The sequence below is a fragment of the Molothrus ater genome, chromosome 32 (assembly GCF_012460135.2).
Source record: "Molothrus ater isolate BHLD 08-10-18 breed brown headed cowbird chromosome 32, BPBGC_Mater_1.1, whole genome shotgun sequence".
NCBI lineage: Eukaryota > Metazoa > Chordata > Aves > Passeriformes > Icteridae > Molothrus > Molothrus ater.
The window spans coordinates 1555491-1582181 of record NC_071659.1 but is presented as its reverse complement, the minus strand read 5'-3'; the positions used below and the strand labels follow the sequence as shown (position 1 = coordinate 1582181).

Genomic DNA, 26691 nt, shown 5'->3' with positions numbered 1-26691 from the left:
AAAAGCGGGAATGGGGCAGCCCGGAGCTGGGGATCTGGGCTTTGGGATCGGGGTTGGGGTTGGGCTCTCACGGGCGTGGTGTAGGTGCCCTGGTAGACCTCTCCGAAGAAGCCTTCGCCCAGGATGCGGCCCAGCGCCACGGCGTCGCGGCGGATGCCAAAGGGCTGCGCTGGAACGGGGCACGGGGACGCTCCGTGAGCGTGGGGCGTGGGGACGAGCGGCCGGGAGATGCCCGTGGCCAGCAGGCGTCTCCGTGGGCTCCAGGAGGACCCGTGAGGAGCCGTGGGTGCTCCCATCGCCAGAGCTTCCACGTGGATCCGTGAGGATCCCATCTCCAGAGCTTCCACATGGATCCATGAGGATCCCATCGCCAGAGCTTCCACATGGATCCGTGAGGATCCCATCGCCAGAGCTTCCACATGGATCCGTGGATCCTCCCATCTCCACCCATGAGGAGCCACATGGATCCGTGGATGCTCCCATTGCCAGAGCTTCCACATGGATCCGTGAGGATCCCATCGCCAGAGTTCCCACATGGATCCGTGAGGATCCCATCGCCAGAGCTTCCACATGGATCCGTGAGGATCCCATCTCCAGAGCTTCCACATGGATCCGTGGATGCTCCCATCTCCAGAGCTTCCACATGGATCCGTGAGGATCCCATCGCCAGAGCTTCCACATGGATCCGTGAGGATCCCATCGCCAGAGTTCCCACATGGATCCGTGAGGATCCCATCGCCAGAGCTTCCACATGGATCCGTGAGGATCCCATCTCCAGAGTTCCCACATGGATCCATGAGGATCCCATCTCCAGAGCTTCCACGTGGATCCGTGAGGATCCCATCTCCAGAGCTTCCACGTGGATCCGTGAGGATCCCATCGCCAGAGTTCCCACATGGATCAGTGGATCCTCCCATCTCCACCCATGAGGAGCCATGAGGAGCCATGGATGCTCCCATCTCCAGAGCTTCCACATGGATTCATGGATGCTCCCATCTCCAGAGTTCCCACAAGGATCCATGGATGCTCCCATCGCCAGAGTTTCCACATGGATTCATGGATGCTCCCATCTCCATCCATGAGGAGCCACATGGATCCATGGATGCTCCCATCGCCAGAGCTTCCACATGGATCCGTGGATGCTCCCATCTTCACCCATGAGGAGCCATGAGAATCCATGGATCCTCCCATCTCCATCCAGGAAGATCCATGAGGATCCATGGATGCTGGCTTCTCCAAAATTTCCACATGGATCGATGGAGCCTGCCCTCTCCATCCATAACGACCCATGAGGATCCATGAAGATCCATGGATCCTCCCATCTCCATCCATGAGGATCCATGAGGATCCATGAAGGTCCATGGATCCTGCCCTCTCCATCCATGAAGGTCCATGGATCCTACTCTGTCCATCCATGAAGATCCATGAGGATCCATGGATCCTGCCTTCCCCAAAATTCCCACATGGATCGATGGAGCCTGCCCTCTCCATCCATGACAATCCATGAAGATCCCTGATGATCCATGGATCCTGCCCTCTCCATCCATGAAGATCCATGAGGATCCATGGATCCTCCCACCTCCAAAATTCCTACACGGATCCATGGATCCTGCCCTCTCCATCCATGAGGATCCATGAGAATCCCTGAGGATCCATGGATCCTGCCCTCTCCATCCATGAAGATCCATGGATCCTGCCCTCTCCATCCATGAGGATCCATGAGGAACTATGAGGATCCATGGATCCTCCCGTCTCCATCGTTCCCGCATGGATCCATGGATCCTGCCTCACACCTCATCCCAAGCTCCCCCAGGACCTTCTGGGAGCTTTGGTGAGGCCGGGACGGGAATTTGGGATGGGGCAGGAGGGACTGGGACCCCTCGGCCGCAGAATTCCCACGGGAGCCACCTACTTCCAGATCTCGGCCTTGAGGACTCGTCCAGGATTTCCGCGTAGATTTCGGAATCTGGGGGAGCGAACGGGACGCGGGAATGGGATCAGGAGGTTCGGCGGGGCGTGGGAGGTCTTCCAGCATCTCCAGAGGGTCCGGTGCTCCCCGCAGGACGCTGGGATGCATCCCAACCCTCTGGAGAAGAGCTGGGCGTGTCCAGCGTTCCCGAATCCCGCACGGAACGCGCCCCGGAGCGGGATGGTGGGAACGGGGACGGGTGGGAACGGGGACTCACCGCCGCTGGTGCTGTGGGAAAGCGTGGAGAGCCGCTCCCCGAGATTCCTGAGGGTGGGAAGAGGGTCAGGGAGCGGGACGGGGGATGTGGGGTGGGGAACGGGATCCCGGCCCCGCGCCGGGGATGGGGAATCCCGGGAAAAGGGCTGGGGATCACTCACGGGGCCGGGATCTGCGGGAGGCTGATCCGCTTCTCGCGGTCTGCGGGGAGGGCGGGGAAAGGTCCCATCCCCATTCCCAATTCCCATTCCCAATTCCCAATTCCCATCCCAATCCCATCCCAATCCCATCCCAATCCCATCCCAATCCCATCTCAGTCCCATCCCAATCCCAATCCCAATCCCAACCCCATCTTCATCCCATCCTCTGCACACCATTCCAACACTACCTATATTCCTATCCCATGGATCCCATCCAATGCCCTGGATCCCATCCCATCCCATTGTCCCATCCCATTCCATCCCATGGATCCCATCCCACTGTCCCATCCCATCCCATGATCCCATCCCATGGATCCCATCCCATTGATCTCATCCCATTCCATCCCATGGATCCCATCCCATCCCATGATCCCATCCCATGATCCCATCCCAATCCCATCTCATCCCATCCCATCCTATTATCCCATCCCAATCCCATCCCATGATCCCATCCCATTAATCCCATCCCAATCCCATCCCATGATCCCATCCCATTAATCCCATGATCCCATTATCCCATTAATCCCAACTCCTTATCCCAACCCATTGATCCCATCCCAATCCCATCCCATTCCATGATCCCATCCCATCCCGTCCCGTCCCAATCCCATCCCATCCCATCCCATCCCATGGATTGCATCCCATGACCCCGTGCCATGGATCCCATTCCATCCCATGATCTGATCCCATCCCATTATCCCACCCCATCCCCTGAATTCCATTATCCCATTATCCCATTATCCCATGGATCCTATCCCATCTCCATCCTTTCTCTCCATCCCATCCCATCCCATTATCCCACCCCATCCCCTGAATTCCATTATCCCATTATCCCATTATCCCATGGATCCTATCCCATCTCCATCCTTTCTCTCCATCCCATCCCATTATCCCATCCCCTGGATCCCACCCCATGGATCCCACCCCATGGATCCCATCCCAGTCCCATACCCCATTATCCCATGGATCCCATGGATCCCATGGATCCCATCAGGCCACCCCGCCGCATCCCCACCTTTCCCGGGGAAGGCGATGAGCGAGGTCTCCGTTCCCCCCTGGAGCCGGCAGTATCCATCGATCAGGTCGGCCATGTTCTCCGCCTGGGCCAGCGACGACGTCCGGATCGACAGCGACTGGGAATGCCGGGATGGGAGCACGGGATCGGGGTCACCCCTTCTCCCTGATCCCAACCCACCCATCCCGCCATCCCATGGATCGGGGTCACCCCTTCACCCCAATCCCATCCCATCCCCGATCCCATCCCGCCATCCCATGGATGGGGGTCACCCCTTCACCCCAATCCCATCCCTGATCCCATCCTGGCATCCCATGGATCGGGGTCACCCCTTCACCCCAATCCCATCCCTGATCCCATCCCGCCATCCCATGGATTGGGGTCACCTCTTCACCCCAATTCCATCCCCGATCCCATCCCGCCATCCCATGGATCGGGGTCACCCCTTCACCCCAATTCCATCCCATCCCTGATCCCATCCCGCCATCCCATGGATGGGGGTCACCCCTTCACCCCAATCCCATCCCTGATCCCATCCCGGTATCCCATGGATTGGGGTCACCTCTTCTGCCCGATCCCATCCCTGATCCCATCCCGCCATCCCATGGATCGGGGTCACCCCTTCACTCCGATCCCATCCCTGATCCCATCCCGCCATCCCATGGATCGGGGTCACCCCTTCACTCCGATCCCATCCCTGATCCCATCCTGCCATCCCATGGATTGGGGTCACCCCTTCACTCCGATCCCATCCCTGATCCCATCCCGCCATCCCATGGATCAGGGTCACCCCTTCTGCCCGATCCCATCCCCGATCCCATCCTGCCATCCCATGGATCGGGGTCACCCCTTCACCCCGATCCCATCACTGATCCCATCCCGGTATCCCATGGATCGGGGTCACCCCTTCACCCCGATCCCATCACTGATCCCATGCCGGCATCCCATGGATCAGGGTCACCCCTTCTCCACGATCCCAGTTTTCCATAACCACCCCTCCCAGGATTCCATGACACCCAGGATGGCACCCAAGATGTGGGACATGGGATATGGGATGTGGGATATGGGATGTGGGATGCGGGATATGGGATATGGGATATGGGATATGGGATAGGGGACGTGATGTAAGAAATGGGATGTAGGATATGGGATGTGGGATATGGGAATCTGGGATCTGGGATGTGGGATGTGGGATGTGGAATGTGGGACATGGGATAGGGGATATGGGATGTGGGATGTGGGATATGGGATATGGAATGTGGGATAGGGGATATGGGATATGGGATGTGGGATATGGGATATGGGATGTGGGATAGGGGATATGGGATGTGGGATAGGGGATATGGGATAGGGGATGTGGGATATGGGATATGGGATGTGGGATAGGGGATATGCGATGTAAGAAATGGAATGTGGGATATGGGATGTGGGATGTGGGATAGGGGATGTGGGATATGGGATGTGGGATATGGGATAGGGGATATGGGATGTGGGATAGGGGATATGGGATATGGGATGTGGGATAAGGGATATGGGATATGCGAATCTGGGATGTGGGATGTGGGATAGGGGATATGCGATGTAAGAAATGGAATGTGGGATGTGGGACGTGGGATGTGGGATAGGGGATGTGGGATATGGGATGTGGGATGTGGAATATGGGATATGGGATATGGGATGTGGGATAGGGGATGTGGAATATGGGATATGGGATATGGGATGTGGGATAGGGGACATGGGATATGGGATGTGGGATATGGGATATGGGACATGGGATGTGGGATAGGGGATGTGGGATATGGGATATGCGATGTAAGAAATGGAATGTGGGATATGGGATGTGGGATGTGGGATGTGGGGAAATGGGATGTGGGATATGGGATATGGGATATGGGATGTGGGATATGGGATATGGGATGTGGGATATGGGACATGGGATGTGGGATAGGGGATGTGGGATATGGGATAGGGGATATGGGATGTGGGATATGGGATAGGGGATGTGGGATGTGGGATGTGGGATGTGGGATGTGGGATGTGGGACATGGGATATGGGATGTGGGATATGGGACATGGGATATGAGCTACGGCATTCCCGGGAATTCTCCCCAGCTCCTCACCGGGGGGGTCCCGCCCAGCCCCAGCTGCAGCAGGGCCTGCCCGTCCTCGGTGGTGGAGCACCGGATGGATTTGATATCCCGGAATTCCGCCAGGCAGGTGGGCTGGGAAGGGGGGGAGTTCCTCGGGAATTCCATCCGGGGGAGGTTTCACCCCCGCCCGAGCCCGCGGCGGGGGGGAGTTCCCAGTTCCCAGCCTGGCATTCCCATTCCCACCTTGGTGTCCTCGCTGGTCACCTGGCGGATGCCCTTGGGGCCGATCACCAGGTCCACGGTGATGTTCCATCCTTGCTGCGGGCAGCAGGAGCCGGGGCGGGGATTTGGGATGAGGGGCGTTCCCAAGGGTCAGGTCAGACCCCAGCCCCGCCCTCATCCCATCTCCGGCTCGCTCCGCCCCGTTCCGTCTCCGTCCGCCACGTCCCGTCCCATCCCGTATCCCATCCCGTATCCCAGCCCAGCCCAGCCCATCCCATCCCATATCCCATATCCCATCCCATCCCAACCCATCCCATCCCACATCCCATATCCCATCCCACATCCCATATCCCATCCCACATCCCATATCCCATATCCCATATCCCATATCCCATATCCCATCCCATCCCACATCCCATATCCCCTATCCCACATCCCACATCCCATATCCCCTACCCATATCCCCTATCCCTCATCCGATAACCCCTTTCCCCTATCCCCTATCCCATTATCCCATTATCCCATATCCCATTATGCCATATCCCAAATCCCCTTATACCATATCCCATATCCCAAATCCCACATCCCATTATCCCACGGATCCCAAATCCCAGGGACATCACCATCAGGAACATCCTGGTGGCCTCCCATCTCCATATCCCATATCCCAAATCCCATACCTGACATTCCATATCCCATATCCCATATCCCATATCCCCTATCCAAAATCCCATATACCCAAATCCCATATCCCATTCCCATATCCCATATGCAATATCCCACATCCCATATCCCATATCCCAAATCTCATATTCTACATCCCACATCCCATATTCCACATCCCATATCTCATATCCCCTATCCCCTATCTCATATCCCATATCCCAAATCCCACATTCCATATGCCATATCCCCTACTTCATATCCCTTACCCTATATACCATATCCCACATCCCATATCCCCTATCCCCTATCCCACATTCCATATCCCACATCCCATATCCCACATCCCACATTCCATATCCCACATCCCATATCCCCTATCCCACATCCCACATTCCATATCCCATATCCCATATCCCACATCCCCTATCCCATATCCCACATTCCATATCCCCTTTCCCATATCCCCTATCCCAAATCCCACATCCCAAATCCCACATCCCCAAATCCCAAATCCCCAAATCCCCACATCCCAAATCCCCACATCCCCAAATCCCACATCCCAAATCCCCACATCCCCACATCCCCAAATCCCCACATCCCCACATCCCCACATCCCCAAATCCCCGGTCTCCCATTTTTCCGGGCACTCACGACCAGCTGGCACCGGAAGCTCTCCTGGTCGATGGGGGCGAAGGCGCTCAGGGTGTGCAGGAATTTCAGGACGCACTCCTCCTCCCGCAGCAGCGCGTACTGCTGGAACGTCTGCTGGATCATCTTCCGCAGCTGCCGCGGCTGGCGGGACAACACCGGCAACACCGGGATCGGCGCGGGATACGGGAATAGGGTGGCGGATACAGGAACGGAGGGGATGGACACGGTGTCGGGTTTGGGAACGCCGGGTACGGGAACGGGGTGTTGGATTTGGGAACGGCGGGGATGGACACAGGGTTGGATATGGGAACACTGGGACTGGGGGCGGTATGGGATACGGGAACAGGGTGTTGGATTTGGGAATGGCGGGGATGGACACGATGTCGGGTTTGGGAACGCCGGGTACGGGAACGGGGTGTTGGATTTGGGAACGGCGGGGATGGACACGGTGTCGGGTTTGGGAAGGTCAGGATGAGGGCGGCGTGGGGTATGGGTACAGGGTGTTGGATTTGGGAACGGCGGGATGGACGCGGGGTTGGATATGGGAACACTGGGACTGGGGGCGGTATGGGATATGGGAACGGGGTGTTGGATTTGGGAATGGCGGGATGGATGTGGGGTTGGATATGGGAACACTGGGACTGGGGGCAGGATGGGATATGGGAACGGGGTGTTGGATTTGGGAACGGCGGGATGGACGCGGGGTTGGGTATGGGAACACTGGGACTGGGGGCAGTGTGGGGTATGGGAACGGGGTGTTGGATTTGGGAACAGCGGGATGGACGCGGGGTTGGGTATGGGAACACTGGGACTGGGGGCAGTGTGGGATACGGGAACGGGGTGTTGGATTTGGGAATGGCGGGATGGACGCGGTGTTGGATATGGGAACACTGGGACTGGGGGCAGTGTGGGGTATGGGAACGGGGTGTTGGATTTGGGAACGGCGGGATGGACGCGGGGTTGGATATGGGAACACTGGGACTGGGGGCAGTGTGGGGTATGGGAACGGGGTGTTGGATTTGGGAATGGCGGGATGGACGCGGTGTTGGATATGGGAACACTGGGACTGGGGGCAGTGTGGGGTATGGGAACGGGGTGTTGGATTTGGGAACGGTGGGATGGACGCGGGGTTGGATATGGGAACACTGGGACTGGGGGCAGTGTGGGGTATGGGAACGGGGTGTTGGATTTGGGAACGGCGGGATGGACGCGGGGTTGGGTATGGGAACACTGGGACTGGGGGCAGTGTTGGATATGGGAACACTGGGACTGGGGACGGTGTTGGATATGGCATCACTGGGACTGGGGGCAGTGTTGGATATGGGAACACTGGGACTGGGGACGGTGCTGGATATGGCATCACTGGGACTGGGGGCAGTGTGGGATATGGGAACACCGGGGTGTTGGATTTGGGAACGGCGGGGATGGACACGATGTCGGGTTTGGGAAGGTCAGGATGGGGGCAGTGTGGGGTATGGGTACGGGGTGTTGGATTTGGGAACGGCGGGATGGACGCGGTGTTGGATATGGGAACACTGGGACTGGGGACGGTGTGGGATATGGGAACAGGATGGACACGACGTCGGGTTTGGGGGCACCGGGTACAGGAACGGGGTGTTGGATTTGGGAACGGCAGGATGGACGCGATGTTGGATTTGGGATCACTGGGACTGGGGGCAGTGTGGGATATGGGAACACCGGGATGCTGGATTTGGGAATGGCGGGATGGACACGGTGTTGGATTTGGGGATGGAGGGATGGACGCAGTGTTGGGTATGGGAACACGGACACACAGGGACACACATGGACACGTGGACACACAGACACATGAACACACAGGGACACACGGACACACAGGGACACAGGGACACACATGGACACACAGAGGAACACAGATACAGGGACACACGGACACACAGGGACACAGGGACACACATGGACACACGGACACACACATGGAGACACAGGGACACAGGGACGCACAGAGAAACACAGATACAGGGACACAGGGACACACGGACACACAGGGACACACACAGACACACAGGCACACACGGACACACAGGGACGCAGGGACACACACGGACACACGGGAACACACATGGACACAGTCACAGATGGACACATGGACACACAGACACACGGATACAGATGGACACACGGACACACAGGGACACACAGGGACACACACGGACACAGGGACACACGGACACATGGACACACAGAGACACACATGGACACAGACACAGGGACACAATGGGACACACGGACACACAGGGGCACACATACACACATAGATACACACATGGACAGAGGGACACACAGACACACAGGGACACACAGACACGCACAGACACACGGACACATGGACACACACATGGACACACGGACACATCGGGACACAGAGGGACACAGGGACACATGAACACCATGGACACACACGGATACACGCAGGCACACGCAGGCACACGCAGGCACACGTGGGCACATGGACACACAGAGGGACACACAGGGACGCGCATGGACACACAGACACACACAGACACATGGACACACACAGGGACACACAGACACACAGAGGGACATACAGGAAGACACACAGAGGGACATACAGACACACAGAGACACACAGACACATATGGATACACAGGGACACACGGACACACAGACACATGGACACACGGACACACACAGACACACATGGACACACAAGGACACACGGACACATGAACACACAGGGACACGTGGACACACGGACACTGACACACGGACATACAGGGAGGGACACACGCACACACGTGGACACACAGACACAGGGACACACGGACACACACGGACACACAGGGACACACAAGGACACACACGGACACACAGGGAGACACAGACACATGGACACACAGACACATGGACACACACAGGGACACACAGGGACTCACAAGGACACAGGGACACACAGACACAGGGACACACAGACACAGGGACACCCACAGGGACACCCACAGGGACACACAGACACAAGGACACACAGACACACGGACACCCACGGGGACACACAGACACACGGACACCCACAGGGACACACCCACAGGGGCGCGGTGACACACAGACACACAGGGACACACGGACACCCACAGGGACACACAGGGACACACAGACACACACAGACACACACAGACACACACACACACACACGGACACCCACAGGGACACACCCACAGGGGCGCGGTGACACACGGACACACAGACACACACACACAGGGACACACACGGACACACAGACACAGGGACACCCACAGGGACACACCCACAGGGGCGCGGTGACACACGCCGCGGGCGCCGCGGCCGTGCCACGCCCGGGTGCCCCTCACCTTGAGGTTCTCCAGCATCTGGGTGGGGAAGAAGAGGTCCAGGCCCACCTCCTTCCTGCAGCGGGCAGAGAACGCCGGGAACGTCAGCGGGAACGGGAGCGGGGATGAGGGGCAGCTCCGGAGGAACCGGGCAGCATGAGGAGGTGAGCGGGGATGAGGAGCAGCAGGAGGATGAGGAGGAAGATGAGGAGGAAGATGAGGATGAGGAGGAGGAGGAGTAGCAGGAGAATGATGAAGATGAGGAGGATGAGGAAGGTGAAGAGGATGATGACGATAAGGAGGATGAGGATGATGATGAAGATGAGGAGAATGGGGAGGAGGAGAATTAGGAGGATGAGGATTGTGAAGATGAGGAAGATGAGGAGGATGAGAAGGATGAGGATGATGAGTATGAGGAGGATGCTGAGGGTGAGGAACAGCAGGATGAGGAGCAGCAGGAGGATGACGGGGATGATGAAGATGAGAAGGATGAGGAGGATGATGAAGACGAGGAGGATGATGAAGATGAGTGAGGATAAGAAGATGAGGAGGATGAGGAGGATGAAGAGCAGCAGGAGAATGAGGAGGAAGATGAGGAAGATGAGGAGGATGATGAAGATGAGGAAGATGAGGAGGATGAGGAGCATGAGGAGGATGCTGAGGGTGAGGAGGATGAGGAATAGCAGGATGAGGAGTAGTAGGAGGATGACGAGGATGATGAAGATGAGGAGGATGAGGAGGAGGATGAAGAGGATGACGAGGATGAGGAGAAGCAGGAGGATGATGAACATGAGGGGGATGAGGAGGATGATGAAGATGAGGAGGATGAGGAGGAGGATGAGGAGTAGCAGGAGGAGGATGAGGAGGATGAGGAGAATGAGGAGGATGATGAAGATGAGGAGGTTGAGGAGGATGAGGAGGATGCTGAGGGTGAGGAGGATGAGGAACAGCAGGAGAACGATGAGGATGAGGAGGATGAGGAGAAAGATAAGGAAGATGAGGAGGAGGAGAATGAGGAGGATAAGGATGATGAAGATGAGGAGGATGAGGAGGATGAGGAGTTGAGCGAGGATGAGGAGTAGCAGGAGAATGAAGAGGATGAAGAGGATGAAGAGAAGCAGGAGAATGAGGAAGAAGATAAGGAAGATGATGAAGATGAGGAGGATGAGGAGTAGCAGGAGGAGGATGAAGATAAGGAGGATGGGGAGCCACGGGAGGATGATGATGAAGATGAGGAGGATGAGAAGAATGATGAAGATGATGAAGATGATGAAGGTGAGGAGGACGAGGATGAGGAGCCACAGGGGGATGATGATGATGAAGATGAGGAAGGTGAGAAGGATGAGGAGCTGCAGGAGGATGATGAAGATGAGGAGGAAGGAAGGAAGAAGAGGAGGATGAGAAGAATGATGAAGATGATGATGAAGGTGAGGAGGACGAGGATGAGGAGCCGCAGGGGGATGATGATGAAGATGAGGAGGATGAGAAGAATGATGAAGATGAGGAAGGTGAGGAGGATGAGGAGCTGCAGGAGGATGATGAAGATGAGGAAAATGAGGAATTGCAGGAGGATGATGAAGGTGAGGAGGACGAGGATGAGGAGCCGCAGGGGGATGATGATGATGAAGATGAAGAGGGTGAGGAGAACGATGCAGACGATGAAGATGAGGAGGGTGAGGAGGATGAGGAAAATAAGGAGGATGAGGAGCCGCAGGAGGATGATGATGATGAAGATGAGGAGGATGAGAAGAACGATGCAGACGATGAAGATGAGGAGGGTGAGGAGGATGAGGAAAATAAGGAGGATGAGGAGCTGCAGGAGGATGATGATGATGAAGGTGAGGAGGGCGAGGAGAACGATGCAGACGATGAAGATGAGGCAGGTGAGGAAGGCCCCCCGCGCGTGCCCAGCCCCGGGGTCGGGCGGTGGCTCCGGGCTGGACTCACTCCAGGAACTCGAAGTTGGATTTCTTGTCCAGCGCGTTCTGGGGCATGTCCTTGTAGAACCTCCTGGGGACACATGTGACACCAGCATGTGACACGTGCCACCGTGTCCCCATGTCCCCATGTCCTTGTAGAACCTCCTGGGGACACATGTGACACGTGCCACCATGTCCCCATGTCCCCATGTCCCCATGTCCCCATGTCCCCATGTCCTTGTAGAACCTCCTGGGGACACATGTGACACGTGCCACCATGTCCCCGTGTCCCCATGTCCCCATGTCCCCATGTCCCTCCATGTCCCCCCATGTCCTTGTAGAACCTCCTGGGGACACGGGGACACCAGCCTGTGACACGTGCCACCGTGTCCCCATGTCCCCATGTCCTTGTAGAACCTCCTGGGGACACGGGGACACCAGCCTGTGACACGTGCCACCATGTCCCCGTGTCCCCATGTCCCCATGTCCCCATGTCCTTGTAGAACCTCCTGGGGACACGGGGACACCAGCCTGTGACACGTGCCACCATGTCCCCGTGTCCCCATGTCCCCATGTCCCCATGTCCTTGTAGAACCTCCTGGGGACATGGGGACACCAGCCTGTGACACGTGCCACCGTGTCCCCGTGGCCCCATGTCCCCATGTCCCCCCATGTCCCCCATGTCCCCATGTCCCCCTTGTCTCCATGTCCTGCCATGTCCTTCCACACATCCCCCTTGTCCCTCACATCCCTCCGTGTCCCTCGTGTCCCCACATCCCCCATGTCCCTCCATGTCCCCATGTCCCTCATGTCCCTGGTGTGGGATGTCCCCACATCCTCCATGTCCCTCCATGTCCCCACTGTCTCCATATTCCGCGTCCCTCCATGTCCCCCCATGTCCCTCATGTCCCTCATGTCCCCACATCCCTGTGTCCCTCATGTCCCAATGTCCCCCCATGTCCCTCCATGTCCCTTCATGACCCCCATGACTCCCTTGTCTCCATGTCCCTCCATGTCCCTCCATGTCCCCCATGTCTTCATGTCCCCTATTTCCTTCATGACCCCCTTGTCTCCATGTCCCCATGTCCCTCCACACCCTCATGTCCCTCATGTCCCCCTTGTCTCCATGTCCCCAATGTCCCCAGTGTCTCCCATGTCCCCATGTCCCCCATGTCCTTCCATGACCCCCACATCCCCATGTCCCCACATCGCCCATGTCCCTCCACGTCCCCATGTCCCCCATGTCCCTCCATGTCCCTCCATGTCCCCACGTCCCTCCATGTCCCCATGTCTTCATGTCCCCTATTTCCTTCATGACCCCCTTGTCTCCATGTCCCCAATGTCCCCAGTGTCTCCCATGTCCCCATGTCCCCCCACGTCCCTCCATGACCCCCACATCCCCATGTCCCCACATCGCCCATGTCCCTCCACGTCCCCATGTCCCTCCATGTCCCCACATCGCCCATGTCCCTCCACGTCCCCATGTCCCTCCATGTCCCTCCGCGTCCCCATGTCCCCCATGTCCCTCCATGTCCCCCATGTCCCTCACATCCCCCCCATCCCCCGTGTCCCCCATGTCCCCATGTCCCTCGTGTCTCCCATGTCCCCTCTGTCCCTCCATGTCCCCCATGGTCCTCCTGCCACCCCCAGAGGAGCTGGAACTTCCCTGCCCATCCCCACAAGGACAGAAGGACACAGGGACACATGGGGACAAGGGACACAGGGGGACACCGGGGACACCAGGACAGGGACACAGGCACACAGGCACACATGGGGACAGGGACACATGGGGACAAGGGACACAGGGGGACAGGGGCACACGAGCACAGGGACAGGGGACATGGGGACAAAAAGGCACAGGGACACAAGGACACAAGGACAGAAGGACACAGGGACACATGGGAACAAGGGACACAGGGACACAAGGACACAAGGACAGAAGGACACAGGGGACATGGGGACATCGGGACACAGGGACAGGGGACACAGGGGACACCAGGACAGGGACACAGGCACACATGGGGACAAGGGGACACAGGGACACAGGGCCAGGGGACACATGAGGACAAGGGGACACAGGGCCAGGGGACACAGGGACAAGGGGACACAGGGCCAGGGGAGATGGGGACAAGGGGACACAGGGCCAGGGGAGATGGGGACACAAAGACACAAGGACAGAGGGACACAAGGGGACACACGGGAACAAGAGGACAAGGGACACGTGGGGACAAGGGGACACAGGGACAAAACAACACAGAGACAGAAAGACACAAGGACACAGGGCCAGGGGACATCAGGGGACACCAGGGGACATCAGGGGACAGGAGGGGACACCAGGGGACACAAAGGGACACAAAGGGACACCTGGGGACACCAGGGGACAGGAGGGGGACAGCAGGGGACAGTGCCAGGCCATACCTGAGCTCGAGGCAGCCCAGCTGCAGCGCCAGGGACACGAGGGAACAAAAGGACAGAGTGACACAGAGACACAAGGGACATGGGACACAGAGGGACACCAGGGGACACCAGAGGACACAGGTGACACCAGGGGACACAGGTGACACCAGGGGACCGTACCTGAGCTCGAGGCAGCCCAGCTGCAGCGCCAGGGACACGAGGGGACACAGGGGGACAGGAGGGGACACAGGTGACACCAGGGGACACAGGTGACACCAGGGGACAGGAGGGGACACAGGTGACACCAGGGGACACAGGTGACAGCAGGGGACCGTACCTGAGCTCGAGGCAGCCCAGCTGCAGCGCCATGCCCTCGCTGACCTTGCTGGCGTAGTTCTGCATGTACTCACTGCGGAGCTGGGGACAGCGGGGACAGCGGGGACACTCAGGGGACACCCGGGGGACACCCGGGGACACTGGGGGACAGTGGGGATAGCAGGGGACACCCAGGGACAGCAGGGAGACTCGGACAGCGTGTCACCGTGGGGACAATGGGGACAGCAGGGGACACCCAGGGATACCCAGGGACACCCGGGGACACCGGGGACAGCAGGGGACAGTGGGGACACCCGGGTACAGTGGGGTTAGGAGGGGACACCCAGGGTCACCCAGGGACAGAGTGTCACCGTGGGGACAATGGGGACAGCAGGGGACACCCGGGACACCCAGGGACAGCAGGGGATGGTGACGGGGATGGTGGCAGGGATGGTGGCAGGCAATGCTGGCACTGCCCACACCCTCCCCCATCCCTGGATGTCCCTGGATGTCCCTGAACGTCCCTGGATGTTCTTGAATCTCCCTGGATGTCCGTGGATGTCCCTGGACATCCCCTGAACGTCCCCGAATGTCCCTGGACATTCCTGGAGATCCCTGGATGTCCAGGAACTTCTCTGGATGTCCCTGGACGTCCCTGGATGTCCGTGGGTGTCCCTGGGTGTCCGTGGGTGTCCCTGGACATCCCTGAATGTCCCTGGATGTCCCTGGATTTCCCTGGACGTCCCTGAACATCCCTGGATCTCCCTGGGTGTCCCTGGAGATCGCCGGATGTCCCTCAATGTTCCTGGATGTCCCTGGACTTTCCTGGACGTTCCTGGATGTCCCTGAATATCCCTTGACAGCCCTGGACGTTCCTGGATGTCCCTGGAGATCCCTGGATGTCCCTCAATGTCCCTGGGTATCCCTGGAGATCCCTGAATGTCCCTGGATGTCCCTGAATGTCCCTGGACGTCCCTTGACAGCCCTGGATGTCCCTGGACGTCCCTGGAGATCCCTGGATGTCCCTGGATGTCCCTGGACAGCCCTGGATGTCCCTGGAGATCCCTGGATGTCCCTGGACATCCCTGAACATCCATGAACACCCCTGCACGTCCTTGCTGCCCCCTCCCATCACCAGGACAGTGCCACCACCGCCACCCCGAGGCGCCAAAACCTCGGGAATTTTGGGAATTTCGGGAATTTGGGGAATGTGGGGGCTCCTGGAGCAGCCCTGACCTGCTGGTAGAAGTAGAGCAGTGTGGTCCTGTCCTCCTTGAAGCTCTCCATGAAATCCTCGGGCAGGTACCGGATCTGGAGGTCGTACCTGGGACACAAACCCCCCCCCGTGATGCCACCAACGCCACTCGCGGCAATTCTGGACAAGGGGGACAACGGGGACAATGGGGAGAAAGGGGACAATGGGGACAATGGGGAGAATGGGGACAATGGGGACAATGGGGAGAAAGGGGACAATGGGGGACAATGGGGGACAAAGGGGACAATAGGGACAAAGGGGATAAAGAGGACAACGGGGACAATGGGGACAATGGGAACAACGGGGACAACGGGGACAACGGGGACAATGGGTGACAAAGGGGACAAAGGGGACAAAGGGGACGATGGGGATAAAGGGGACAAAGGGGACAAAGGGTGACAGTGGGGATAAAAGGGACAAACAAAGGGGACAATGGGGGACAATGGGGGACAATGGGGACAACGGCAACAAAGGGGACAATGGGGAGAACGGGGACAAAGGGGACAATGGGGACAATGGGGACAATGGGGACAATGGGGGACAATGGGGGACAATGGGGACAAAGGGGATAAAGGGGATAAAGGGGACAAAGGGGACAAAGGGGACAATGGGGGACAAAGGGGACAATGGGGGACAATGGGGAGAACGGGGACAAAGGGGACAATGGGGACAAAGGGGACAAAGGGGACAATGGGGACAATGGGGGACAATGGGGGACAATGGGGACAAAGGGGATAAAGGGGATAAAGGGGACAAAGGGGACAAAGGGGACAATGGGGGACAATGGGGGACAAATGGGACGACAGTGACAAAGGGGACAATGGGGTCAAAGGGGACAAAGGGGATAAAGGGGACAATGGGGACAATGGATGACAAAGGGGACAATGGGGACAAAGGGGACAATGGGGACAAAGGGGACAATGGGTGACAATGGGGACAACGGGGACAATGGGGACAATGGGGACAACGGGACAACGGGGCCAATGGGGACAACGGGGACAACGGGGACAAAGGGGACACCCATGGGGACAATGGGGAGAATGGGGGACAACGGGGACAAAGGGGACAAAGGGGATAAAGGGGACAATGGGCACAAAGTGGACAAAGGGGACAAAGGGGACACAGGGACAATGGGGACAACGGGGACACGGGGACAATGGGTGCCAAAGGGTGCCAAAGGGTGACAACGGGTGCCAGCGGGTGCCCAAGGTGACAACGCCAGCGCCCCGCTCCGCGCGCGCGCGCGTGTCCCACCTCCACTCGGCCTCGGGGTGCCGGCGCTCGTACTTGCGCCGCGCCTGGGCCACGGTGAGGCGCGGGTGCAGCCAGTGCTCCTGCTGCGACTTGAGGTGCTTGAGGCGCAGCCCGTAGCAGCCGGGCAGGCGGATGGCCGGCCCCACGCGGCCGCTCTGCAGGATCGAGCGGATCACCTCCTGTGGGGGACAGGGGGGGGGAAACAGGGATCTGGTGAGCAGGGATCCACTCCTGGGGAAATGGGATAAAAACAGGGATCTGGTGAGGAGGGATCCACTCCTGTTGGGGGAAAAACAGGGATCTGGTGAGCGGGGATCCACTCCTGTTGGGGAAATGGGATAAAAACAGGGATCTGGTGAGCGGGGATCCACTCCTGTTGGGGGAAAAACAGGGATCTGGTGAGCGGGGATCCACTCCTGTTGGGGGAAAAACAGGGATCTGGTGAGGAGGGATCCTCTCCTGGGGAAATGGGATAAAAACAGGGATCTGGTGAGGAGGGATCCACTCCTGTTGGGGGGGGGGGGGGGGGGGGGGGGGCAGGGGGGAAAACAGGGATCTGGTGAGCAGGGATCCACTCATGTTGGGGAAATGGGATAAAAACAGGGATCTGGTGAGCAGGGATCCACTCCTGTTGGGGGGAAAACAGGGATCTGGTGAGGAGGGATCCACTCCTGGGGAAATGGGATGGGGGAAAACAGGGATCTGGTGAGGAGGGATCAGCTCCTGGGGACAGGGGATAAAAACAGGGATCAACTCCTGGGGAGATGGGGAAAACAGGGATCACCTCCTGCGGGGAAAACAGGGATCTGGTGAGGAGGGATCCACTCCTAGGGAAATGGGGGGTGTGTGGGTGTGTGGGTGTGTGTAAAAACAGGGATCAACTCCTGGGAAGATGGGGAGGAAAAAACAGGGATCAGCTCCTGGGGAGATGGGGAGGAAAAAACAGGGATCAGCTCCTGGGGAGATGGGGAAAACCAGGGATCTGGTGAGGAGGGATCCACTCCTGGGGGGGGAAAACAGGGATCAACTCCTGGGGAAATGGATGGGGGGATAAAAACAGAGGTCTGGTGAGGAGGCATCCACTCCTGGGGAGGGTGAAAAAACAGGGATCAACTCCTGAGGGGAAAAAACCCCAGGGATCTGAGGAGTGGGGATCCCACAGGATCAACTCCTGGGGGAAAAAAGCGGGATCAATCCCAGCCCAGCCGGGAATCCCTTCCCAGGATCCCACCATCCCAAGCTCCCCTTTCCCACTGGAAGCCATTCCCTGGCTCCTGCCCCTCCAGCCCTTGCCCCAATCCCAGCTCTCCCGGAGCCCCTTTGGGATGGGGAAGCGGCTCCAACCGATCCAGCCCAGAATTCCCAATCTCAGCCCGGAATTCTCAACCCCAACCCCAAAATCCCAATCCCAACCTCAAATTCCCAATCTCAGCCCCACATTTCCAATCCCAATCCCAAATTCCCAATCCCAGCCCCGGATTCCCAGTCCCAGCCCCGAGTTCCAAATTTCTGCCCCAAATTCCCAGTTCCCAGCCCCAAATTCCCAATCCAAACCCCGAATTCCCACCCCCAAATTCCCAATTCCCAGTCCCAAATTCCCAATTTCTGCCCTGAATTCCCAATCCCAGCCCCAAAATCCCAACGTCAGCCCTGAATTCCCAATCCCAGCCCCGGATTCCCAATTTCTGCCCCAAATTCCCAATCCCAGCCCCAAATTCCCAATTTCTGCCCTGAATTCCCAATCCCAACCCCAAATTCCCAATCCCAACCCCAAATTCCCAATCCCAGCCCCGGATTCCCAATCCAAAACCGAAATTCCCAATTCCCACCCCCAAATTCTCAATTTCTGCCCCAAATTCCCAATCCCAGCCCCGAATTCCCAATTCCCAGTCCCAAATTCCCAATTTCTGCCCCAAATTCCCAATTCCCAGTCCCAAATTCCCAATTTCTACCCCAAATTCCCAATCCCCAGCCCCGAATTCCCAATCCAAACCCCAAATTCCCAATCCAAACCCCAAATTCCCAATCCCAGCCCCAAGTTCCCACTCCCAGCCCTGAATTCCCAATCCCAGCCCTGAATTCCCATTTTACACCCCGAATTCCCAATTCCAGCCCCAAATTCCCAACCCCACCCCCGAATTCCCAACCCCAACCCCAAATTCCTAATCCCCAGCCCCAAATTCCCAATCCCCAACCCCGAATTCCCAACCCCAACCCCGAATTCCCAATTCCCACCCCCAAATTTCCAGTTCCCAGTCCCAAATTCCCAATCCCCAGCCCCGAATTCCCAAATCCCCAGCCCCGAATTCCCGAATTTCCCGCCCCGAACCCCCCCGCCCTTTGCCCCCCTACCCGTATCTCGGTGGCCACGGAGCACTTGACCAGCTTGAAGTTCTTGCCCAGGTTGAAGCTGTTGCTGTAGAAGCAAACCTTGAGGATGTGCGTCTCCTCCTCCTCCCCTTCCTCCTCCCCTTCCTCCTCCTCCTCCTCCTCCTCCCGGCGGGGATCCCGGCGGGGATCCCGGTGATCGTGGGGATCGGGATCCGGCGTGTCCATGGCCTCGAGGGTGCCGGGGAGGCTGCGGGGCCGTGCCGGGGGCTCGGGGAGCGTGGACGTCCTCAGGAGAGCAGCCCCGGGCGGGGCCTCAGGGGAGGAACATCCCTGCCCTGCCAGGAGGGGTTGGGACGGTGACAAACGGAGCGGGGAAAATAATGGGGGGAAAACGGGGGGAAAATGGGGGGAAAACGGGGGGAAAATGGGGGAAAAATGGGGGGAAGGGGGGAAGGGGAAAGGGGGAAGGAAGGGGAAAGGGGGAAGGGGAAGGAAGGGGAAAGGGGGAGAAATGGGGGGAAAGGGGGAAAAGGGAAAAAGGGAAAAGGGGGAAAGGGAAAAGGGGAAGAGGGGGAAAAGGGGGAAAAGGGAAAAGGAAGGAAAATGGGAAGGGGAAAAGGGGGAAGGGGAAGGGAAAGGGGGAAGAGGGGGAAAAGGAAAAAAGGGAAAATGGGGGAAAAAGGGGGAAAGGGGAAAGGGAAAAAGGGAAGGGGAAAGGAAGGGGAAAGGGGGAAGGGGAAATGGAAGAGAAAAGGGGAAAAGGGGAAATGGGAAAGGGGAAAAGGGGGGGAAATGGGGGAAAGGGGGAAAAGGAGAAAAGGGGGAAAAGAGGGAAAAGGAAGGGAAATGGGAAGGGGAAAAGGGGGAAGGGGAAAAGGGAAAAAAGGGAAAATGGGGAAAGGGAAAAGGGGAAGAGGGGGAAAAGGGAAGGGGAAAGGAAGGGGAAAGGGGGAAGGGGAAATGGAAGAGAAAAGGGGAAAAAGGGGAAAAGGGGAAATGGGAAAGGGGAAAAGGGGGGGAAATGGGGGAAAGGGGGAAAAGGGAAAAGGAAGGGAAATGGGAAGGGGAAAAGGGAAAAGGGGGAAAAGGGAAAAAGGAAGGGAAAAGGGGAAAAGGGAAAAAGGGGGAAAAAGGAGAAAAGGGGAAAGGGAAAAGGGGAAAAGGGGGGGGAAATGGGGGAAAGGGGGAAAAGGAGAAAAGGGGAAAAAGGGGGGGAAGGGGAAAACAGGGAAAGGGAAAGGGGGAAATGGAAAAGGGAAAAAGGGGAAATAGGGGAAAGGGGGAAAAAGGAAAAAGGGGGAAAAGGGAAAAAAGGCGAGAAATGGGAAGGGGGAAATGGGGAAATGGGGGAAAAGGGGGAAAGGGGAAAGGGAAGAGGGGAAAGGGGGGAAAAGGGGAAAAAGGGGTAAAAGGAAAAAGTGAAATGGGGAAAGGGAAAAGGGGGAAGGGAGAAAAGGTGGAAAAGGGGGAAAAGGAAAAGGGGGAAAAGGGGACAAATGGGGGGAAAGGGGGAAAAGGGGGAAAAGGGGGAAAAGGGAAAGGGGAAAATGGAAATGGGAAAGGGAAAAGGAAAAAAGGAGAAGGGAAAGAGGGGAAAAGGGGAAAATGGGGAAAAAGGGGAAAATGGGAAAATAGGAAAAAGGGAAAAGGGGAAAAGAGGAAAGGGGGGGAAAGAGGAAAGGAGGGGAAAAAAGGGGAAATGGGGGAAAAGGAAAGGGAAGAGGGGAAAACGGGGAAGGGGGAAAAAGGGAAATGGGGAAAAGGGAAACAGGAAAAATGGAAAAGGGGGAAATGGAAAAATGGGAAAGGGGGAAAAGGGGGAAAGTGACAATGATGTCCCCACCCTGCCCAGAGCAATGCCCGTGTCCCTGTCACCTCCAGAGTGACATCTCTGTGTCCCCAACACCCCTTTAGGGACCCCTCCGTGTCCCTGTCACCTCCAGAGCCATCTCTGTGTCCCCAACACCTCCAGAGTGACATCTCTGTGTCCCTGTCACCTCCAGAGCCACTTCCACGTCCCCAACACCTCCACAGCGAGCCCTCCATGTCCCTGTCACCTCCAGAGTGACATCTCTGTGTCCCTGTCACCTCCAGAGTGACACCTCCATGTCCCTGTCACCTCCACAGTGACATCTCTGTGTCCCCAAAACCCCTTTAGGGACATCTCCATGTCCCTGTCACCTCCAGAGCCACTTCCACGTCCCCAACACCTCCACAGCGAGCCCTCCGTGTCCCTGTCACCTCCAGAGTGACATCTCTGTGTCCCTGTCACCTCCAGAGCCACTTCCACGTCCCCAACACCTCCACAGCGAGCCCTCCGTGTCCCTGTCACCTCCAGAGTGACACCTCTGTGTCCCAAACACCCCTTTAGGGACATCTCCGTGTCCCTGTCACCTCCAGAGCCACTTCCACGTCCCCAACACCTCCACAGCGAGCCCTCCGTGTCCCTGTCACCTCCAGAGTGACACCTCCATGTCCCTGTCACCTCCATGGTGACATCTTCATATCCTTGTCACCTCCACAGTGAAATCTCTGTCTCTGTGTCATCTCCACAGCAACACCTCCATGTCCTTGTCACCATCACAGTGACACCTCCATGTCCCTGTCACCTCCACAGGGACACCTCCATATCCTTGTCACCTCCACATTGACTCCTGCATGCTCTTGTCACCTCCACAGTGACACCTCCATGTCCCTGTCACATCCATGGTGACACCTCCATGTCCCTGTCACCTTCAGAGTGACACCTCCATGTCCTTGTCATCTCCATGGTGACACCTCCATGTCCTTGTCACTTCCACGGTGACAGCTCCATGTCCCTGTCACCCCCAGAGTGACAGTACCATGTCCCCGTCACCTCCATGGTGACACCGCCATGTCCCTGTCACCTTCACAGTGACACCTCCATGTCCCTGTCACCTCCATGGTGACACCTCCATATCCTTGTCACCTTCATGATGACACCGCCATGTCCTTGTCACCACCACAGTGACATCTCTGTCTCCCTGTCACCACCACAGCAACACCTCCATGTCCCTGTCACCTCCATGGTGACACCTCCATATCCTTGTCATCTCCATGGTGACACCTTCATGTCCTTGTCACCTCCATGGTGACACCTCGCTGTCCCTGTCACCTTCAGAGTGACCCCACTCCCACCTTGACTCAGACCAATTATCGCCTTCATTTTTAGAGGGGATAAAAAAACCCCCAAAAATCCCAAATTTGCTTAAAAATGTCACCGCAGCCAAAGGGGAAACGGCTCCAACCCTCCCTTCCCAAAAAAAAAAATAAATTGGGATGAGGATCTGGGGTGATCCCGAATTTTGGGATCCAAAGGGATTTGGGATTTTTAGAGGGGATAAAAACCCACAAAAATCCCAAATCTGCTTAAAAATGTCACCACAACCAAATGGCTCCAACCCTTCTTTCCCAGAAAAAAAATCTGGGATGTGGATACGGGATTATCCCAAATTTTGGGATCCAAAGGGATCCCAAATCGGGATTAAAAAAACCCAAAAAATCCCAAATCTGCCTTAAAAATTTCACCACAACCAAACGGCTCCAACCCTCCCTTCCCAGAAATAAAAATTGGGATGAGGATCCGGGGTGATCCCGAATTTTGGGATTCAAAGGGATTTGGGATTTTTAGAGGGGATAAAAAAAAACCCCAAAATCCCAAATCTGCCCTAAAATTTCACTGCAACCAAAGGGGAAACAGCTCCAAGCCTCCTTTCCCAGAAATAAAAATTTGGATGAGGATCTGGGGTGATCCCAAATTTTGGGATCCAAAGGGATCCCAAATCGGGATTAAAAAAACCCACAAAAATCCCAAATCTGCCTTAAAAATTTCACCACAACCAAACGGCTCCAACCCTCCCTTCCCAGAAATAAAAACCGGGATGAGGATCTGGGGTGATCCCGAATTTTGGGATCCAAAGGGATTTGGGATTTTTAGAGGGGATACAAAAAAACCCCAAAATCCCAAATCTGCCTTAAAATTTCACTGCAACCAAGGGGGAAACGGCTCCAACCCTCCCGTCCCAGAAAAAAAAATTGGGATGAGGATCTGGGGTGATCCTGAATTTTGGGATCCAAAGGGATTTGGGATTTTTAGAGGGGATAAAAACCCCAAAATCCCAAATCTGCTTTAAAATTCCAACCAGAGGTGAAGCAGCTCCAACCCTCCTTTCCCAGAAAAAAAACTGGGATGAGGATCTGGGGTGATCCCAAATTTTGGGATCCAAAGGGATTTGGGATTTGGGATTTTTAGAGGGGATAAAAAAACCCCAAAAATCCCAAATCTGCCTTAAAAATTTCACCACAACCAAACGGCTCCAACCCTCCCTTCCCAGAAATAAAAACCGGGACGAGGATCTGGGGTGACCCCGAATTCTGGGATCCAAAGGGATCCCAAATTTTGCCGTTCCCGAGGGTTTTCGGGAACGCCGAGGGGCTGTCCCGGGTTGGGTCCGGGAGCCCCGGGCGGGCCCCGCTGGCCTCGGGCGGTGCCGGGAGGGAGCAAAGGTGCGGCCGGAGCCTCTGGAACAACGAGGAATTCCGGCTCCGGAGGAGTTCGGGTTAACGATTAAACCGCCGGGGGAAGCGATCCGGGGCTGGGAGAGCAGCTGGGAATGCGCAGCCGGGTCGGGGGAGGATCCAGGGAATCCTTGGAGCCGCTTCCAGAGGGAAAGGAGAGCTGGGATTGGGGATTTGGGATGAAGGATGGACTGGGGCAGGAGCCAGGGAATGGCTTCCAGTGGGAAAGGGGAGCTTGGGATGGTGGGATCCTGGGAAGGGATTCCCGGCCGGGCTGGAATTCCCAGAGAATCCCTGGAGGTATCCAAGGAATGGCTGGAGCACCCTGGGATCATGGGAAGTGTCCCTGGGATGGGATTGAGGGTCCATGGATCCCATCCCAAACCATTCCGGGATTCTGGGATCAGGGACACTCAGGATCCATCCCGAGGGATTTTTATGGAATTCGGGGATGGAAAAGGGAAGGGAGACCCTTCCTGGAGTCCCGAATTCCCAGTGAAGCCCCTGGATCCCGAAATTCCTTCTCAAGGAGGGGTCGGGATGGGGCTGGATCCAACGCCAGGCTGGGAGAGCAGCTGGGAATGTGCAGCTGGATCAGGGGAGGATCCAGGGAATCCTTGGAGCCGCTTGCCCATCCCAAAGGGGCTCCGGGAGAGCTGGGATTGGGGCAAGGGCTGGAGGGGCAGGAGCCAGGGAATGGCTTCCAGTGGGAAAGGGGAGCTTGGGATGGTGGGATCTTGGGAAGGGATTCCTGGCTGGGCTGGAATTCCCAGAGAATCCCAGAGAATCCCTGGCAGTGTCCAAGGAATGGTTGGAGCACCCTGGGGTGGCGGGGTGGGAATGGGATGGGATTGAAGGTCCATGGATCCCATCCCAAACCATTCCAGGATTCTGGGATCAGGGACACTCAGGATCCATCCCGAGGGATTTTTATGGAATTCAGGGATGGAAAAGGGAAGGGAGACCCTTCCTGGAGTCCCGAATTCCCAGTGAAACCCCTGGATCCCGAAATTCCTTCTCAAGGAGGAGTCGGGATGGGGCTGGATCCAATCCAGGAGAGCCGGAGAGGGATTTGGGGAAAGGGCCTGGAATGGCTCAACCGTGGCCAGAGGGTCGGGATTTGGGGATTTTGGGGATTTGGGGGATTTGGGGATTTTGGGGATTTGGGGATTTTGGGAAGGGATTCCCGGCTACGCTGGGATTCCCAGAGGATCCTTGGGAATATCCAAGGAAAAGTGGGATCACCCTGGAATCATGGAAATCTCGGGATCGGACCAGGATGGGATTTAAGCTCCCTCTCACCCCAAACCAGTTTGGGATCTTTTCACTCTCTGGGGTTTTTTATTCACCTCCAGATTTGGGGATTTTTATTCTCCTCCAGATTTTGGGATTTTTATTCACTTCTGGGTCTGAGGGTTTTTTATTCACGTCTGGATTTTTTAGGGATTTTCATTCACCTCCAGATTTTGAGATTTTTTATTCACCTCCAGATTTTGGGATTTTTTATTCACCTCCGGGTTTTGGGATTTTTATTCACTTCTGGGTTTGAGGGTTTTTTATTCACCTCCAGGTTTTTTAGGGATTTTCATTCACCTCTGGGTTTTGGGATTTTTATTCAGCTCCGGATTTTGGGGATTTTTTATTCACCTCCGGAATTGGGGTTTTTTTTATTCATCCCCGGATTTTGGAGTTTTTTATTCACCTCCGGATTTTGGGATTTTTATTCCCCTCCATTTTTTGGGGTTTTTTATTCACCTCCGGATTTTGGGATTTTTTTTCACCTCCGGATTTTGGGATTTTTATTCCCCTCCATTTTTTGGGGTTTTTTATTCACCTCCGGATTTTGAGATTTTTATTCACCTCTGTATTTTGGAGTTTTTTATTCACCTCTGGATTTTGGGATTTTCATTCACCCCCAGAGTTTGGGGATTTTTATTCACCTCCGGATTTTGGGGTTTTTTATTCACCTCCGGATTTGGGGATTTTTTATTCACCTCCAGATTTTGAGATTTTTATTCACCTCCGGATTTTGGGGTTTTTTATTCACCTCCGGATTTTGGGATTTTTATTCCCCTCCAATTTTTGGGTTTTTTTATTCACCTCCGGATTTTGGGATTTTTATTCACCTCCAGAGTTTGGGGATTTTTATTCACCTCCGGATTTTGGGATTTTTATTCACCTCCGGGTTTTGGTATTTTTTATTCACCTCTGGGTTTTGGGGTTTTTTATTCACCTCCAGATTTTGGGATTTTTTATTTCCCTCTGGATTTTGGGATTTTTATTCACCTCCGGGTTTTGGGATTTT

At 56.3% G+C, this 26691-nt stretch overlaps 1 protein-coding gene across 4 annotated transcripts in view; it reads right to left on the bottom strand.

The window, feature by feature from the left end:
• The window catches only part of PTK2B (protein tyrosine kinase 2 beta), an 85057-nt gene that overhangs the window by 39885 nt on the left and 18481 nt on the right, over positions 1 to 26691 (bottom strand). For 3 of the 4 annotated variants that reach the window (XM_036405197.2, XM_036405194.2, XM_054518084.1), the window contains exons 2-15: positions 19869 to 20182; positions 17517 to 17695; positions 16244 to 16331; positions 15030 to 15109; positions 12324 to 12386; positions 10398 to 10452; positions 7030 to 7170; positions 5734 to 5808; positions 5521 to 5622; positions 3401 to 3518; positions 2347 to 2386; positions 2187 to 2233; positions 1913 to 1966; positions 72 to 169 (exon numbers count right to left, since the gene is read on the bottom strand). In XM_036405197.2, the coding sequence (XP_036261090.1) occupies positions 72 to 169; positions 1913 to 1966; positions 2187 to 2233; positions 2347 to 2386; positions 3401 to 3518; positions 5521 to 5622; positions 5734 to 5808; positions 7030 to 7170; positions 10398 to 10452; positions 12324 to 12386; positions 15030 to 15109; positions 16244 to 16331; positions 17517 to 17695; positions 19869 to 20072 (1344 nt within the window). In that variant the 5' untranslated portion in view covers positions 20073 to 20182. Of the gene's footprint in view, positions 1 to 71; positions 170 to 1912; positions 1967 to 2186; positions 2234 to 2346; positions 2387 to 3400; positions 3519 to 5520; positions 5623 to 5733; positions 5809 to 7029; positions 7171 to 10397; positions 10453 to 12323; positions 12387 to 14713; positions 14739 to 15029; positions 15110 to 16243; positions 16332 to 17516; positions 17696 to 19868; positions 20183 to 26691 lie in introns of those variants that run through there. The other variant, XM_054518085.1, reaches the window with a different exon arrangement.